This window comes from Buceros rhinoceros, unplaced genomic scaffold (assembly GCF_000710305.1).
Source record: "Buceros rhinoceros silvestris isolate BGI_N320 unplaced genomic scaffold, ASM71030v1 scaffold8662, whole genome shotgun sequence".
NCBI lineage: Eukaryota > Metazoa > Chordata > Aves > Bucerotiformes > Bucerotidae > Buceros > Buceros rhinoceros.
Window position 1 is genome coordinate 65,942 of NW_010397150.1, and position 19,021 is coordinate 84,962.

General features: G+C 39.1%; 1 protein-coding gene across 1 annotated transcript in view; it reads right to left on the minus strand.

Annotated features, from left to right (window-relative positions):
- Window positions 1-19,021, minus strand: part of CCDC171 (coiled-coil domain containing 171) — a gene marked incomplete at its 3' end in the record, with an annotated part of 103,521 nt that overhangs the window by 61,092 nt on the left and 23,408 nt on the right. The window contains exons 5-7 of the mRNA XM_010146142.1: window positions 18,452-18,544; window positions 16,967-17,127; window positions 9,161-9,299 (exon numbers count right to left, since the gene is read on the minus strand). Coding sequence (XP_010144444.1) covers window positions 9,161-9,299; window positions 16,967-17,127; window positions 18,452-18,544 — 393 coding nt within the window. The remainder of the gene's footprint in view (window positions 1-9,160; window positions 9,300-16,966; window positions 17,128-18,451; window positions 18,545-19,021) is intronic.

Sequence of the window (19,021 nt, forward strand, 5' to 3'; positions counted from 1 at the left end):
TAAATTCCTGCGTTATTTTTTATTGCACCTTTTTTTGTGCCAAGAGACCTAACATGACATCACAAATAAGTAACAGAGAATCCTTAGACACACTTAAAATAGAACTAATGGCTTCAGGTAGTCAAAAGAAAAAGAAAAAGTAGTTGTACTAAAACCTAGTCTTGATCTTTAAAATATCTTCATCTTTAAAATACCTTGATCTTTAAAATATCTTAATGAACATTAATTAACTGCTGCCCATCTATGCAAGCAAGGAAATCTATTGTTACACCCCACAAGGGCATCCAGAAAGACACCAAACTACTGGCAGACAGGCTAGAAATTCATCATTTGGCACACAGTCAAATCCCACACCTATTCTCACTGCAAACCTGCCTACTTTAATTGTTAGTATTTCTATGCTTGCTAATGATTTCTTCTTTACCAAAACTAACTCCTTATGCATGGAACATAAAGCAGCAGAGTTCTTCAGCTCCTACCACTGAATTTTCTTAAAGAAAGCTGTTCTAAGTGCAGCCTGTTGTTCAGATAAAGACAATGGCTTTATTCTGAGGGCAGAACAGTATTAGAGCAGATCTTTTAAACACCACAATAGAAAGATTAAATCAAATAATTCCATCAATTTATATCTGATATTAAAACCCAAAATTTTCAGAGACATGCATCCGTAATTCCAGACAAGACCATATAAGTTCTGACTTCTCAAAGAAATGCAGAATTTTAGCAGCTGATTGACAAGCAGTAATAAATCTATGCAGTTTAGGAAAGAAAGACAAAATAAAACAAACCCCACCCAACAACCCCTCCACATTACTTAAATAACTTCACCGTTCTCTTACAAAAAAGGTTATGCTCAAAGATGTCTCATTATTTTTAATCACTCTATTTTTATTCTAAATTCTAACACTTATTTGAGTAATTCCCATTGGCGATGGAAAGCTACTTTTTTCATATTGAGAAAAATCCTACTGTTTTCTATCATATCTGTGAAGTATTGCTTTATGCTTCACTGCACGTGTAAGGATCCAGTCAATTTCTCAAGCGTGGGAAACATCCTCCCCAAGAAAACTGCTACATACTGGTAGCGTATAACTGTCAGGCTAAAAAAACCAAGAAATGCATTTAATTCTCTGCAGTGTTCTTCACTATTCAGTTTAAATATTTTATAAATTTGCTTTACTCTTCAATTTTAATTATATGTACTGTATATCAACTAATATATTATTCATATGTGTACTTCAATGTTAGGTCCCCTGTAGCATTTACACGCCTTTTCTTGTGTGAGAGTTTGATTACACTTCATCATGAAATTTCAAACGGCTTCTATGTAGTCAAAAATAACTAAGTTTTAATTCTTAGTTTATAAAATTATCTATATAAATAGAGCTTGTAATTGCTGAAATCCAGTAAAGTTATTTCATGGGACACAAACACATTAAAATATTTTACTCTCATGTACTGATATCATCTCAAAGACCTCACATATTACAAATAAGAAAATATAACAATTTGATCAGCATCACAATAAATACTCTTTTTACACAAACCACTCCATCACAGAGTGGTTTATGTAAAAGTGTTTTTTTCCCAGAAAAACCTTTTCCCATGAAAAAGTCAAAAGTAAGAACTCTTCTTCAATCTCCATATCCAATTTCTTCATTTGGTTTAGTTAATTTACCACAATTTTGTCAGTATATTCCTGACTATTCAGCCTTCACCACTTCTATGTGCTTTATTTTCTAAGTGCATCTAAACTCCTTAAGCCAATTTCAGTCTTTTTCAACACCAATAAAGATAAACTAACCATTTTTTCTACACTTCAGCTGCAAAATCTTCAGTATATTTCCTTTCTAACTCCCATATTCAATCACTGTCTCAATTATCAGAAATTGAAGTAAAATACTGTAAACTACAGTTCTGAAAATCCAGACACAGGTTAAGAGTCCAAAAGGGTTTGAACATATCGATCTAATTTCTTATGTCTCACTGACAGGTATCTAATAAGAATGTGTAGAGTCATAAAATCATGGAATAATTTAAGCTGACACTATCTCTGGAGGTCATCTGGTCCCACTCCCCACTCAAAGCAGGGCCATGCCTGAAGTCAGGTTAGGTTGCTCCGTGCCTCGTCCAGCCAAGTTTTGTGTATCCTCTGGGATGGATTTTCAACAACCCCTCCAGGCATCCTGCTCCAATACCTCACAATCCTCACTGTGAAGGATTTTTTCCCCCTTACAGGTAATTAGAATTTCCCTTTCTAAAACTTCTTTTTTCCCCTCATACTTCCCCTGCAGTTCTAATTAGAGTGTAACTCTGTCCTCTCCGTAAGCACCCATTTGATAGTCCATAGCAGTAGCTGTAACTCCCTTAGTTTTCTTTTCTTCAGTTGTGTACAAACACAACAAATCTACATTAATTCTTTATTTTGAAAAGAAAAATGGAATCTGCAAGTTTAAGACGTCAAACACCATCAACTGCAGCTGCTGAAAGATATCTCCTGCCAGATCCAACTATTCCAGGAGATGAGATTTCTTTCCTCTCAGCAACTCCATCCACCATATCTGTGTTAAGGAATGCCATTCCTGTAGAACTACTGAAAAGCTACTGGGGTGAGTGTTCTCTAAATTACTTCAAAAAGGGAGAACAGGTAACAAAGTGCAAAAGCTTTTAGTTAAAGAGCATTTGCTTGCCAGACAACATTGGCAGAAACACTTGAACACTTGTACAGTAAGCCTTCTGCTGATTTTGCATGACTTCCTGCCATCGGGATGAACCACTGAAAATGACCTTGAAAATCAAAGGGAGCAGGAAGCCTGTATGGATGCACAATGAGTTTCTGACTAAATTCAAAACTCACAGGAAGCATAAAAGAGGTAGAAGCAAGCCTAGGTGACCTGGAAGAAATATAGAGACACTGCCCAAGCATGGAGGGATAGGCTTAGTAAAGCAAATATCCACCTAAAGTTGAATCTGGAAAAGGTTGTGAACAGCAACAGGAAAGTCCTCCTGAAGTACATCACCAGTAAAAAGACTAGGCAAAACGTGAGCCTGCTGCTGAATGGGATGGAGGATCTGGTGACTAGTATGCAGAAAAGGGTTTCTAATGCTTTTTCACCTCAGTCTTTAATAGTAGAACCTGCCTTCAGGAATCCAGGTTCCCAGCATCAGTGGTAAATTCTTCTTGTGAAGTTTCCACTAAAATGTCGGAATTTCAAATTCTGAAAATACGAGTATTTTCCTCACCTCTGAAACACAATTCCCTCTCTCACAAAACATTCAAAACAGGAGGCTATAAATCGAAAAATCTAGGAGCAAGTGATACCTTTAAACCCAGAATACATATTGAATTGTAGTAAACACAATACTTCCCCAAGTCAAACTTCATATCCTTAAAAATGCCCCTATTATCACAAAACATCCTTGAGGTCAGAAGAATTTTTGGTAGAAAAATCTGTTTGGCAACATATTTACACTAACCATCAATTTTAAAACACAACCGCACTTATAAAAAAATTAAATTGAAGCCAAATATTTTTCATTACAAATACTGTAGGCTCCAACCAGAAGAAAAACTTTTTTCCAGATGCATTGTATTCTTACCTGTAAGGATAACCAGAATTATTAGGAAAACTTATACTTTTAAAAATTATTCCACCGTCAGAAATACACTAGTCTTCTAGAATTAGGATGTTTGCATCTATCCAGGCAATTCCAGTATTTGATTATGGTATCATTCCATCACCTATTCCAGGCCAGAAATGGAGTCCCATTGATTTTTCAGCATTTTACAAAAGCCACTGTTGAATAAAGTAAATGTGAACTCTACACACACTTCCAGACTAGCCCACATTACCTGATGCTGCAAATGTGCTTCTGTACCTCAAGATCAGTAACATTCAAAAATCAGACACACAGGCAGGAGTTCGAGGCCTTTTCAAATTTAACTTATCATAACCCCGGTAGTATTATGCAGAGAACTGTGGTCCAGTTCTGCAACAAACTGCCATTATTCCAAGAGGAATTTTCTCCACTTTGTTTACAGTTACAGACATTTTCTTGTGCGGCTCTCCTGTACGTGGACTAATTCGCCCACTCGGCCTGCAGTACAAATCCCATCTGCTGATAGCACAGCAAGAGTCAAAGCCCAACTATTCACATGGCCACCAAAAGCAGTATGTCCAGATGCTCATTTGAAAACCACATGGGTAAATTCTTTGCAGAAGTATTAGAACGTTTACCACACATGACCTTGGGGGAATCAAATCAAAGCATTTATAGAAATAGGCTCCAAATGACTGCTCCACAGTTAACAAAAAATGGGTTTTACTTGAGTGACATTCTGTACAGCAGAATAGTGGTGCAAATTTTAAGCAAACATGCACAAATTGCAGTAAAAAAAACCACCAAACACTCACTGACTTTCTCCCTTCTTAGGCTACTAACTTTTTTTTGTTTAAGTTACCTAACTTGAATAACTAATAGACTTTCTTTATTTTCTTCTACTAGCTAGAATTTTCCGAAGTCTATAGAGATGTCTTTAAAAAGTGTTTAGCCACATGTAAATTACAATTTCTCAAGAAATTTTATGTCTCAGTTTTAGTCATCTGAAACAAAATTAATCAAAAATACTCAAGTTTTATGTGGAACTATTCTGCTCTCCTAAAGGACAACCTTTTGGTAAGAGAGAATGTTATGAATTCTCTCTTTGGTTTTTCAGTTTAGGGATTTTTTTTAGTCAGAGAAATTTTTTTGAGAACTGGCAACCCTAAAAGCATTTTTTAGATGCCTCTCTTCAGACACTTGGGTGTTAAAGTTTGAGTGACCTCTCCACTTCCAGAATAAATTAGAAAATTGGTTTCTTTGTAGGAAGATCATTTAAGCATATGCTTCAGACTGACTGGTCTTCTTAAAGTAGGACAATAACAGAAATAGTATCTGAGTAGGAACACTCCACCCCTGAGTTAAGGCAAGTAAAACAAGCATCAAAGTAACATAACATTTAACAATCATTAGCACAAAATTAATAAAGACTGTGTTTCAGGTTTTTCTAAGTTCAAAGAAAAAGCTTTGTTCATAATAAATCGTCTAGAACAGATTTACATCTTTGCTGCTGAGTACCAGATTCTACTCCAGAGAATTTGTACAACAGAATCCTGATCTTCAGGACCACTAATCTTCAGGGTGTTTCACTGTCTGTTCAGTCAATACTTAAGACACTTCTGTTAAAGAACAACGGTTAATGCCCATGTCTAAGAGCTAGAATCTCAAACACTTCTGTTCTGACTTTCAGCTTATGGTAGCCTACAAGGCTATTACAGACAGTTGAGATGTATATAGCACATGACTGCATGCATGGCTACAAGAGAAAGATTTATAGGCCACATAGAAAAAGACAGGCTCTGTGTATAATCTATTACAGTACTTAACATAAGGAGTAGAATAATTTGTGTGTATCTATACAAAGGGGAGGAATACACAGTTCTTCCAAAGTAAAGGAATTTATGCCACAACACGCTAATTTTAATGACTTCAATTTCCTACTATGTAGTCTGGTGAACTGGCAACTTCCCCAAATTTAAATAGACATTTCTCGTAAAGGTTCAATGTCTCTCACTTGTCCAGTACTAAGAATCAAAGATCATCCACAACTAAGTGCCAGAAATGTAAATATCCTGAGTAACTTTTAAAACTATTAAAGACACCTCTTATTCTTTCCATGGGGCAGGAATACAGCTGGGGCTGTTTCAATTTAAAACAAGTTGTGAATCACAAGGGCTGTTCTTCCAAATTCCTGTTTTTCAAGCTAAAAATTTCTAAAAACCCTAGGCGGAAACAATGACAAGCTTGAGACCAATTTCCTCACGAAAACATAATGGAAATCTTGAAAGCCTGCTCACACTGAACATTCATAAGCAGTTTTGGTTGATACCAACAGATCCTATCACATTTGATCCATGCAAATTTCTGGCAAACTTCTGCTACATGCTGATATTTAAAATTAAAAACAGCATAACTACTTTACTATATGTTTAACTGAGCCATAAAAAAAAAAAAAGTGCTTTTTCATACAGGGTTTCCAAAGAATGTATTTCAACCCTGTATTAGTCTGCTTCTCTACAAACAAAGGGCCTTCACTGGTTTGGTTATATTTCCCAAGTATTTTACAAACAAAACCATTAATTTGTATTATAGCAGTACAGTAAGAAACCAAATAAGATTATCAGACTGGAGTGGAAAGGACATATTCAGGATGTCTAACAATAGTATAAAATACAAAAAAGTATACTTAGTTTCTACCAGAGACTTCTGCTTTTTCATTTGGGGAAGAATCATAACAAAAAGCTGTCCAGACTGAGTAAACAAGACCACACACAGGCACTCCTGCTTCCCAAACAAGTACAAAAGTCGTAAGGCAAAATACAAAGCTATCCAAGGTGATAAAAATCCAATCCCACAGGGGACCACTAATATAATTCCTCAGAAAATTAGTATTTTTATTACCTGATCAAGACACCCCTGCGGTTTTATATCCTTCCAGTAAAATAATTAAAACAACTGCCTCTATGAATAAGACAGTTCTTTGAACAGAGAAAATCTGTTCTGTTTTTTATCTTTCAGTAATGTAATGTTCATTTTCAGTACACCATTCAGTACTGTTGCCATTACCGGAAACGAGAAATTTTTTCGCCCTGAATTCTTGTCAGGTATAACATATATTTTACTAAGGAACACAAAACGAAAAAGAAAGCTCAGATCTCATCAGTAGCTAGCAAGCACTAAAGGCTCCTATTAGAAACTTGGAGTAGCATTTTATATTAATAAATAGCAATCATTACTGACCATAATTATGGGAGACAATTGCTTTTGAACTTTTTATTCCTTTTGTGCCTGATAAGGTTCAGGTTAACTAGGCCAGCAAATGCCTTTTAATTCATTGATGCTTGTATGGAAAAAGCTTTGATTCTCACAGAAGTAAGATAGGGGTTTGATTTGCTTTTTCTTCAATTTATTAGTTACCAATCTGTTTGGGAAGCGGATAACACCAAGACAATGTATAGAATAACTCCAGCAACAGAACAAAAGACACCAGAAGGTCTGAAGATAACTGACATGGGTTTCTTGTTTCTGCTCACTGATTAGCACAATGCCTGTCAGCAGCAGGGAACAGACCACATTTACCTTCCATAGTCATAGCTCCAAGAGAGTCAAAAAGGAGAAATTTGCAAGCCAGTATCAAAAAAAAAACTTAACTTGGCTAAGCATAGAAATACTGCAAATGCTACTACACAATGAAAAGAGCATTTTTGTAGATATCATAAAATCATAGTCCCTACTGCTATGCAACGGGATGGCAAAATTATTATTCAAAGCTGAGGTGGGTAGAGACAGCCCCAACTGGTGATCACCAAGCCACTAAATATCATTTACCAGCAGTCCTGGCGGACAGGGGAGGTACCATTCAACTGGAAGTTAGACAACGTGATGCCCATTTACAAGAAGGACCAGAAAGAGGACCCAGGGAACTACAGACCTGTTAGTCTGACCTCCATGTCAGGGAAAGTCATGAGGCAGATCATCCTGAGTGCCATCACACAGCATGTACAAGACATACAGTGATCAGGCCCAGTCAGCACAAGTTTACGAAAGGCAGGTCCTGCTTGACCAACTTTATCTCCTTCTATGACAAGGTGACCTGCTTAGTGGATGAGAGAAGAGCTGTGGATGTTGTCTACTTGGACAGTATTCTCTTGGAGAAACTGGCTGCTCCTGGCTTGGATGAGTGTACTCTCCAACAGATAAAAAACTGGCTGGATGGCTGGGCCCAGAGAGTGAAGGTTAATGGGGCTAAACCCATCTGGTGGCCAGTCATCAGTGGTGTCCCCCAGGGCTCAGTACTGGGGCCTGTCCTCTTTAACATCTTTATCAGTGATCTGGATGAGTGGAGTGAGTGCACCCTCAGTAAGTTCACAGATGACACCAAGTTGGGTGGGTGTATTGATCTGCCTGAAGGTTGGGAGGCTCTACAGAGGGATCTGGACAGGCTGGATTGATGGGCTGAGGCCAGCTGTATGAAATTCAACAAGACCAAGTGCCGCGTCCTGCACTTGGGCCACAACAACCCCCTGCAACGTTACAGGCTTGGGGAAGAGTGGCTGGAAAGCTGCACAGTGGAAAAGGACCTGGGGGTCTTGGTCGACAGCTGATTGAACATAAGCCAGCAGTGTGCCCAGGTGGTCAAGAAGGCCAATGGCATCCTGGCTTGTATCAGAAATAGTGTGGCCAGTAGGAGGAGTGGGGGCTGTACTCAGCACTGGTGAGGTCACACCTTAAGTATGTTCACTTTTGGGCCCCTCACTTCAAGAAGGAAGTTGAGGTGCTTGGGCATGTTCAGCAAAGGGCAGCAAAGCTGGTGAAGGGTCTGGAGAGCAACTCTGACTAGGAGCAGCTGAAGAAACTGGGGATGTTTACCCTAGAGAAAAGATGACTCAGGGGAGACCTTATTGCTCTCTACAGCTACCTGAAAGGAGGTTGTAGAGAGGAGGGAGTTGGTCTCTTCTCCCATATAACAAGTGACAGGATGAAAGGAAATGGCCTTAAGTTGCTCCAGGGGAGATCTAGGTTGGATATCAAGAAAAATTTCTTTACAGAGAGGGTTATTAAGCATTGGAACAGGCTGCCCAGGGAGGTGGTGGAGTCCCCATCCCTGTAAGTATTTAAAAGACATGTGGATGTGGTGCTGAGGTGTTCAGGCACCCTGGCAGTGCAGGGTGAACGGTTGCACTCGATGACCTTAAAGGTCTCTTCCAACCAGATGATTCAGTGATTCTGTGAATCATAATCCTTATCTAAAAATTGCCTTCTTCAATAGGAATGCAAACACGAATTACTCTTTAATCACAGCCATACTTTGAAAATAATTGTTTTCTGCAAGTAACTCTTCAGTTAAATACATGGTGTATCATTTAAAATACATCTTCAAATTAGCTTCTCCAGTGCATTAGCTCTACTTACTTATGTTTTACAAAACAAAACAACATACGTAAAATCAGAGTAACACAACAGCTGAGTTCTTTCACAGCTCAGCACAGCAAATGCAGATTAAGTTCACAGTAGCTTTAATAAACCCTAAACAATTAGTGCTACAGGCTTTTTGTCTTACCATTGCCAGTTCCTCTTGTAATTCTCTGCAGGTTTTTTCACTATTCTCTAGTCTCTCAGAGAGGTCTTTAATTACCTTCTTCTTTTCCTCAATCTCCTCATTCATTAGCTTGTTTGTGGAGACACACTGTCTTTCTAATCTGGAAAGTTTCACCATTAGAACATTTTTATCAACAATACTTTTCTCAAGTATGTTATATACTTTTAAACACAATTGGGGGATATGGTGTCGGGGAATGTATCATGTCAGCACATCATATGGCTTCTGAAGTTGCTGGGTTGTTTTTTTTTAACTGGAGAAAGTCATATATTCCTTCTACGAAAAGCTTTCAAGAAGTGGTTATGTTCTTTTCCTTTACCAATGTTTGTGTTAGGCTCACAGTCAAACCCACTTGGTCATTTGGATATGGCCTCCAAATTACATATAAACAGAATTTATCGTTATTTTAATTAACAGAGTGGCTTTCTTCAGAAAGACCATGTCACACCTTATACAACCAACCCTTATTTCAAGGACAAAGCTTGCTCCTAAAGATTCCATATACTTGACTACATTCTACTCTGAATGGCATGACTTCACGTTTTTCCACCTGCAGATTGTTCCTAAAATTTCAAATAGTTCTTCTACTATATCAGTCCTCCTGTTAGTATTCCATTATACCTCAGGAAAAGAGATACACAAAAAGCCTGGAAGAGCTAAACAGGAACCTCATGAGACAGCTACAAGGTCAAACAACAGGAGACAGAAGCAGGGACAGGAGTCAAAGGAAGAATTTAGAAAGGTTGCCTAAATACGTAGGCATGTGTCAGGAAAGCCAAAAGCTCACCTAGAACTGATGTGTGCAAAGGATGACAAAGACAGCAAGAAGATATTCTACCACCACATTAAGGTAGGAAAGAACTGAGTCCAGGATTAGTTGCAAGAACTCAACCCATAGAAACTAAAGAGGCCAGCTCACCTACACTCAAAGATTCTGACAAAGCTGGCCAATGTCACAGCAAGGCTGCTCATTATCATCTTTGAAAGATCACAAAAACTGAATGAGATCCCTGGAAAACAGAAAAAGGCAAATGTCACACCTATGTTTGTAAAATAGCAAAAGCACAAGCCAAGGAACCACAGACAGGCAAGCTTCAATTCAGTCCCAGGAAGGTCACAAAGCAAATCCTCTTGGAACAAATATCTGAGCTCATGAAAGACGAAAAGGTGATTGGGAACAGCCAGTGAGGATTTACGAAAGTTAAACGATGTCCAGTCAACCCTTTATATTTCATGATAAAATTACCAGATCTGTGAACAAAAGGAGAGTAAGTAGATTTAAACATAACTCAACTTTAGCGAGGCTTTTAGCACTGTCTCATGCGGTATTTTTATAGCCAAGTCTAGCCAGTCTAGCTATGGGAACTATAACACTGATAAAAATTATTTGATGGTAAAGCTCAGATGGTAGTAGCTAGTAACAAGTGGAATACTGTAGCAGTCTGTATTAGAATCTGTTTAAGATGTTTATTTGATCTGCCACCTGGATTAGGCCAAGAGTGCAATCTCACCAAGTTTGCAGGTAACGGTAAACTGGGTGGGGTAAAGTCATAACACAATACAAATGATGCACTCAAGGAAGGGGTTGCCATTCCGCAGACCTAGACAGGGAGGAGGAACAGGACAGCGTGAACCTTCTAAGATTAAACAGTAACATGTGCCAAGATCCGAATTTAGGAAGCAAGAGTCCCCTGAAGCAATATGGCTGGTAACTGGCTGGGGAACAGCTATGCTCAAAAAGCACCAGGTAATCTTGGCAGATAGCAAGCTAGCCCCAGCAGTATTAATATTAGCACAGCCGGAAGATGAAGGGAAGTGATTATTCGCCTTTTATTTGTCAATCATTACAATACATTTAGGATAATGACTAGTTTTAAGCACACAACTCCTCTGTAACACAGGAAAAAACTTGGAGTGAGCTCAAGACAGGGTCTCCAATATAGCTGGGAGGTGAAGTACATGTAAGAACTGAGGGAACTTGGTATGTTCAGGCTGGAGAAGAGATAACTTCAGGATGTACAACAGCCCCACCAATATATAAAAGGAGGATATTAAGAAGATGCAGCAAGGCTAGAGGATAAGAGACAAGAGTCACAAATCAAATCCAAAGAGGTTCAGAGAAACTTTTTCCACCTTGATGCCATTCAAACAGTGGAATGGTTCCCAGAGAGGTTGTCCACCTCCATTCTTGGAGGTTTTCAAGACCTAACTACATGAAGCCCTGCATAACCCGGTCTCAGAGCTGATCAGAGAATCACTGAATGTTTGGATTGGAAAGGATGTTCAAGGGTCATCTAGTCCAACTTCCCCTGCACTGAGCAGGGACACCTTTAACTAAAGCAGGTTGCCTAGAGCCTCGTCCAACTTGACCTTGAATGTTTTCCAGGGATGGGGCACCTACCACCTCTCTGGGAAACCTGTGCCAGTGATTCACCACCCTCAGCATAAAAAATTTCTTCCTTCTATCTAGTCTAAATCTCCACTCCATCATCAACAAGTTCATGCCCTTCTTGTGCTGAGGACTCCAGAGCTGGACACAGTACTCCAGGTGAGGTCTCACCGAACCAGAGTAGAGCTCCCTCAAACTGCTGGTCATGCTTCTTTTGATGCAGCCCAGGATGTGTTTGGCTTTCTGGGCTGTGAGTGCACATTTTCAGCTTTTCATTCACCAGTACCTACAAGTACTTCTCCACAGGGCTGCTCTCAATCTCATCATCCCCCAGCCTGTATTGATACAGAGGACTGACCAAACCAGGTGCAGGACCTTCCACTTGCCTTGTTGAAATCTCACAAGGTTCACAGGGGCCCACTTCTCCTGCTTGCCCAGGTCCCTCTGGATAGCATCATGACCCTGTGGCATGTCAATTGCACCACTCAGCTTGGCATCATCAGCAAACTTGCTCAGAGTTTCACTCGATCCCGCTACCTATGTCAGTGATGAAGATATTAAACAGCACTGGTCCTAGTACGGACCCCTAAGGGACACTGCTTGTCACTGATCTCCATCTGGACATTAAGCCATTGACCACTACTCTCTGGATGTGACCATCCAGCCAATTCCTTATCCACCAAACAGTCCACTCATCAAATCCATATCTCTCCAAGTTAGAGAGAAGGATGTCGTGGCAGACTGTGTCAAAGGCCTTCTAAGGGCGCGTCAACACCCATACAAATACAGTCTTTAAAGGAAAAATGTACCTCATGCTGGCTATTTTCAACTAACTTTATACGAAATAAATGTATTTTTAAAGATGCATAGCTTCTCTGTCAACTGATCTCTTAATAACAATGTATTTCTAATACAGCAGAGAAGAGAAAAGGAAGAGTTGTAGGGAAGGAGCTAATGACAGGCTGAGTTAGCTCAAGATACACTGTGGTGCTCCAATAGTCTCTGTCACTACAATCCTGTTGCAGGCTGTTGCGAATCATCTCCATGTTCCTCGTGTGCCTTAGTGTAACTTCTAAGAGGATCTGTTCCATGATCTCCCCACGCACAGAGATGAGGCTGACAGGTCAGTAGTTCCCAGGGTCCTCCTTTCTACCCTTTTTAAAAATGGGTGCAATGTTCCCGCTTTTCCCAGTCACCAGCGACTTCACCTGACTGCCAGGCTTTTTCAGATAACATGGATTGACGACTACATCAGCCAGTTTCCTCAGGACTCTGGGATGTACCTCATCAGGTTCCACAGAACTATGTATGATCTTTTTCCTCTTCTCTTACAGTGGGAGGAAGTTTGTGCCCCCAGTCCCTGTCTTGTGGTCCATTGACTCAAGTGCAAAGAGAGGTTATTAGTGACAACTGAGGCAAAATGATTGTTGAGTAACTCAGTCTTCTCCTCAGCTGTTGTTACCTGCCTGCCAGTCATGTTCATTGGTGGGGTACACTTTCTCTGACCTTCCTTTTCTGGATGACACACCTGTAGAAGCCCTTATTATTATTCTTTGCATCCGTTGCCAAGTTCAGCTCCAGCCACACCTTGGTCTTCCTGACCCCATCCCTGTGCAACTGAGCAGTGTCTCTGTACTCTTCCCAGGACACCTGTCCCTGCTTCCTCAGCTGGGCTGTTCCTTCTTGCCCTTTAGTTTGACCAGCAGGTCTCAACTCAGCCATGCCTGTCTCTTGTCTTCGTTGTCTGATTTCTTAAACCTGGGCATTGAGAGCTCTTGTGCTCTATGGAAAATGTCCTTGAATATCTGCCAGCTCTGTTCTGCTACCTTGTCCCTGAGGGCAGTTTCCCAGGGGGTCCTATTGACTAACTCCTTGAAGAGCTGGAAATTTGCTTTCCCAAAAATTCAGGGTCCTGACTTCCTCTTTTCTTGACCCATATCAGCGTCAGGTGGAAGACTATTAACTCCACCAGTGTGTGGTGACTGCAGCCCAGGCTTCCTTCAATCTTGATGTCACCAATCAGCTCACTTGCAGTAGTGATCATCAGGTCCAGTACTGCACCCCCTCTGGTGGAGATTTCTGTTACCTGGCTTGAGAAGATATCCTCAGTGCATTTCAGGAGTCTCATGAATTGCCTACAGCGCGCTGAGGTACTTCCCCAGCTGATGCTGGGGTGGCTGGAGTTACCCAGCAGGATGAGAGCCTGCAGCACAGGCACAGAGAAGCACAGAGCTTCCTGTAGCTGGAACAAGAAGGCTTAATCAAGAGGTTGCCCTTGGTCAGGTGGCCTGTAGGAGACACCAACCGCAAGACTCCCTTTAATGTCTCAGCCTCTCAATTCTTACTCACAAGCTTTCAACCTGCTTGCGGCTATTCTTCAGGGACAGGTCTTCACACTCTATTTCTTGACACAGAGGACGACAATGCTTCTACCCACCCCTCCTTCCTCGTCTCTCCCTTCCAAACTGTCTGTAGCCATCGACAGTCTCACTCCAGTCATGGGATTCATTCCACCAAGTTTCAGTAATGGCAACCAGGTCATAGTGTTCTAGCAGCATGGTAGTTTCCAGCTCCTTCTGTTTGTTGCCCATGATGCATGCATTGGTGTAGAGGCAGTTCAACTGGGCTGTTGGCCACGCCACCTTCTTGGAGGAACACCACTTAATTCCTCTGAGACATTTCACCAGTGTTTCCCTGTTGGCTCCTTTTACCTCAGGACGCCTGGCTCATCTCCATAAGAATTCAAGCATGCTGCACTGTCCCCAGCATGTCTCAGAGCAGTAAGCTGAGGGCCCTCACTAGCACCCTGCCCCTCTAACAATGGTGCAATCCTGATTTGAGAAGGTTGGACTATAGATCTCCTGCAATCCCTTTCAACCTGAACTCTTCTTTGATGTAACTCACAGCAGTGCGAGCATCCAGGTGTCTCACATTTGCCTCCTCTATCACTTCTGTCTCATTAGAATGGAAAATAATGGTAACAGCTCAAAGTCCTTCAAACTTTGAAGCTTCTGAATCAATATTGTTACCTTCTGATTTTGACTTACTTCTTATGTATCCACATACCCTTTTAGCTGCAGAACTACTTTATCAGTCCTCCAAATACCTATGTGCTTCTGCTTCAGCCTCTCATTTTCCTTTCCTTTAGCTGTAGATTATTTCTCATTCTTAGAGAAAGAACTTGCCTGTTTCACTCCCCTAAAGCAGCTTCTACTTTCTCAGCATTCAGAAACACAGCAAAAGCAGTTCCAATTTATTCTATGTCAGGCTTTCACTCTTCAAGAAAAGTAAATTTGCAGTGAAACCCAATCCCATGTTGCTTTCAATTTACATAGTGATACTGGGTTCAGAGCTAATTAATAAATTATGCAACCTAGAAGAGCCTGTTTGCTTGGTTTCAGTTATTACAACCATCTTTTTCTAGGAAGACAAATTCTCACAGCTTTGTATAGCTTCCAAGTTTGGTATAATTTATCCTACATCAAGTCCAACTAAAAAGACATACAAGTGTTCTAGCACAACAAATGAAAGTCTCCCAGACTTTCCAGAGACTAAGGTTTAAAGACAAACTCGTGGGACTCCTCCAGAAAAAGGAAAAAAATGTTAGGATGCCAAATTATGGCTTAAAAGAAAAAGCCACGCTCATGACATTGTCTGGAGTCCAAGGACCACAGCCTTCAAAGGTAAGTAGATCAAAGGCTCTTGTATTCTCTCTGAAGAGATCTGGCGAAAGCAATCACTGATACTCACCAACGTTACAGATACTTGTATGCTTCAAAGAATAAAAAAAGCACAGCAAACAGACAAGGCAGTACATGCCCACTCCATGTAATTACCTCAAGGGAACTGAGTATACTGATGTCCATCTGAGATAAAGCTTGAGCTTCACTCCCGGTCTTTACAGACCTCTGGAAATATAGGTGTCTGAACTAACAAAATCGTAACGATAGGCTGTTCCGGTTTCTTCAAGCTCTATTAACAAAACCACCAACTGTTTAACTGTATTAATGGTCATGGAAAGGTTTGCCTTCTCTGAAATCACAGATGGTAATTTGCTTTCAAAAAACACGGTTTGCAGAAACTGTTAAGAGTAATTGCCTGAACTAACAGATGATTGCATATAGTGGAAAGAACTGTTTGGATATTAGACAAAGTTTATACTGATATCAGTTTATACTGATATCCAGTTAAAACACAGAACTTTAAGTATGGACAAATTCTTTTTTTGTACCAAAAAAAAAAAACCAAACCCAAAATAGGGCAAATCTGCTTCCCTGGGAAAGAAGTGTTGAACAGAATTATTCAGTTCCCCCAGAAATTATCCCCCAGAGAAGAGAAAGGCTGTTTAAGGTTGCATTTTAGCAACACAAATACTTAATACCCTGTAAGCACTAATATCAAAGTTTCTAATGCAACTGGTACCATAAATGTAAGAACTGTATTTCCTAGTCTTAGCCACAACAAATACATATATTCAGGTATTTCCTCCAACAATTCCAGAAAAAGAAATGCAGTACCTAAAAAACAACTTTTTTTTTTTCCTTTTGAGGATAAAAGGTTAAGAGTTCCTTGCATTTCTCTGAAATGTGACTTTCACAGACCAGAACTACCCTCAACACAAAAACCTCCACTTCCCAAAGGAATGGCTTCATATGTCCAGATAGAGGATTCTCACAAAGAACAAAACATTACTGAATATAACAATGGAATACAGTATCGAACCATTATCCTTACACTGGTCCGAATAATCTAATACAGAAAAGTATCTTTAAGAGCCTCCCAAAGACTTAGTTGGAAAATGACTACTTACGGATTTGCACAATTTTTAACTAACATTACTAATTTAAAAAGTACATCTTGTGGAAAACATCTTAACATTAGCAACATTAAACCATAGCAACATTAAAACAAGAATTTGCTAAAATAGAGAGGAGTATTTGAGAAATCAGTTGTGATGGAAGTTAAAAAGAACAACTGAAGACAAATAAAAGGATTAAAATGCCAAATATACTAGAAACACTGAGAATCAAATTGTTTTACCAATACATAACTCATATTGTAAAGTATTAACACTCCTTTCAGGACTTAGTGTGTTTGCATGATTTGTGGTTTATATTTTTGGACCACTTCAATATTGTATTTTTTAAATTCTTTTATGCAAAACTCCTGACTCCACCATTATTTTGCATCAAATAATAAAATCAGAATAATCCGAATGATTACTGATATGGACCTGTTAATAATGGAATGCCAGGCTCTGAACCTTCGCTTGGTTTAGTGAAGTGCGTCAGATTGTGCTGTTTTCTAGTGACTGAAAACTCTAAGTGGTACTCAAGCAGTCTATTGCCATTTTACATTTGATTTAAAAGGTAACTTACACATCGAGTTTTTCCAGGGTCTCTTGGGCATTGTGCTTTTCTCTCTCATATGCATTTTCTATCTCTTTGTATTTTTTCTTGATCATTTCTGAATCCGAAAGAGCTTCTGCTTGGCTGCATTTTTCCACCTGCAAAGCTTCTTCAAGGTCTCGAATTCTTAACTAACAAGTGATAAGAAAGCAATCAAAGCAAGTTAGGAAAAACTGTCACAATCTTTAATGCTGTTCTATCTTCCGTTCTTCTTTACAGGTAACTATATTCAATTAATTCTATGTGGAAGTAGGCACACAGAAAACACTGAACACATGTAAAAATGTATGAACACATAGAGTTCAAAGAGAGACAAAGAGACACGCTGACTAAAAGCACCATTTATTCTCCTTTTGCTAGTGTCTGGATTCTTCCTTTTGCAGTTATTACTGAAGTTTTCCAGGGGAATTGTATTTTTAAGCAGATTCATGAAAGTCTGTTGTTAACAGTACAGGTTACACTTCCACTCAGCACAAAGGACACTGGAAGCTTGTTCATGTATATGAACAAGGAAGAAAACCTTACTAGTCATTCACCTAAAAAAGATCAGTGTCTAACTCTAAGGAATGTTACCTTCCCAGTTCTTTTGCATGTTGTAAAAACAGAGAGAGGAAATTAAGAAAACTACATCTTTCCTTTCTACTAGTTTAATGATCACTTTAAAAAATTTAAGCACTTGTACACAGAAGCTCAAGAGAATCAGAAAATGTCTGACTGAAGAATAGCAGTACTTAATTTTGTTACTCAGAAAATAAAGAAAACTAATTTCCTTAGTTTTTTTGTTCCTTAGTTTTTCAAAAGACCAGTGTGGAGGGCTTGTTAGTACGAGGTTACTAAGCAATCATCATTTAGCTTTTCCTCGCTTGCTTTTTAAAACAAGTATTGCCTTTCTGGTCAAACCCCACATGATGCAGTTTAGTTACACAAGGATTTAATATTCAAGTATATCTATTACATTTTTTCATATGATCAATCTTTACTGGTAACTGCAGATGTCATAAATTTGAAGTTGAAATGTACTCTTAATAATTGTATTTGGAACTGCAGTTTCGGGATGCATTAAGCTCTCTATTCCTAGAGAAGCTGGATGCATGCCCTGTATCTCCAAATAGCTTCAAGTGCCCACCTGAAAGATACAAGGCAGGATATTTGAACAGTAGTATAGCTAATGTGGAATGTTTCTTCCCCCCCTCATTGTTTAAATACTAGTGGGAATTCTCAAACTTACAAATGTGACATTTTATTATTTATTCTAATAACTTTAAGGTTCCCCGAACAGCAGATATTTTTCTATTCTCTCTTTTTATAGATTAGCTATTAAAATTTGGACACTTGTGGCAGAAAAGTGTTTTCACTGAAGCAAGTAAGTGGTCTTAACATTTTCAAATTATTGTATCTTTACATTCATCAACTGTTTTACTGTAAACTTCTACAAAATATTTTACAAAATTTTACCTGGAGGATATCTGAACTGAATTTGGATTCCAAATGTGCTGCTCTCTCTGCTTCAATGTTTTCTTCCAGTTTCTTTATTCTCACTGTAGCTGCCTAAAAGTACATTTTGAGGAAATTTAAGTCCAGAGAGATGATAGCATGACACAAAGGCTGTTCTATCCATTCAGTATATTAGGACTTCATAAACCAACCTGATGTATCTGAAATAACCGTAATTTGGAACTGTGAGTACTCATACCAAGAAAGATATACAAAAATAATTTATATATCTGAAGTATTAAATTAGTAATTTCTATTTAGTTGAAGAAATTGATGTAGCACTGTCTTATTGCTGCATTTTTTTTTTTTTTTTTTACAATCAAGAAAACTGCAGCTGGAGTCAGAAAGCAGAAAGACCATTTTAAATATTCTGTGTATTCTCTTACCACTTTTTTTTTCACCAAGGTTGTCACCTGAGGCAACACTACCACACCCTGTACGTTCCAAAATACATTGTTGAATCAATACAGTAATATATTTGGTTATTAATTTCCAATTAAGATGACGTAACAGCAACTAGTCATAGTTTCC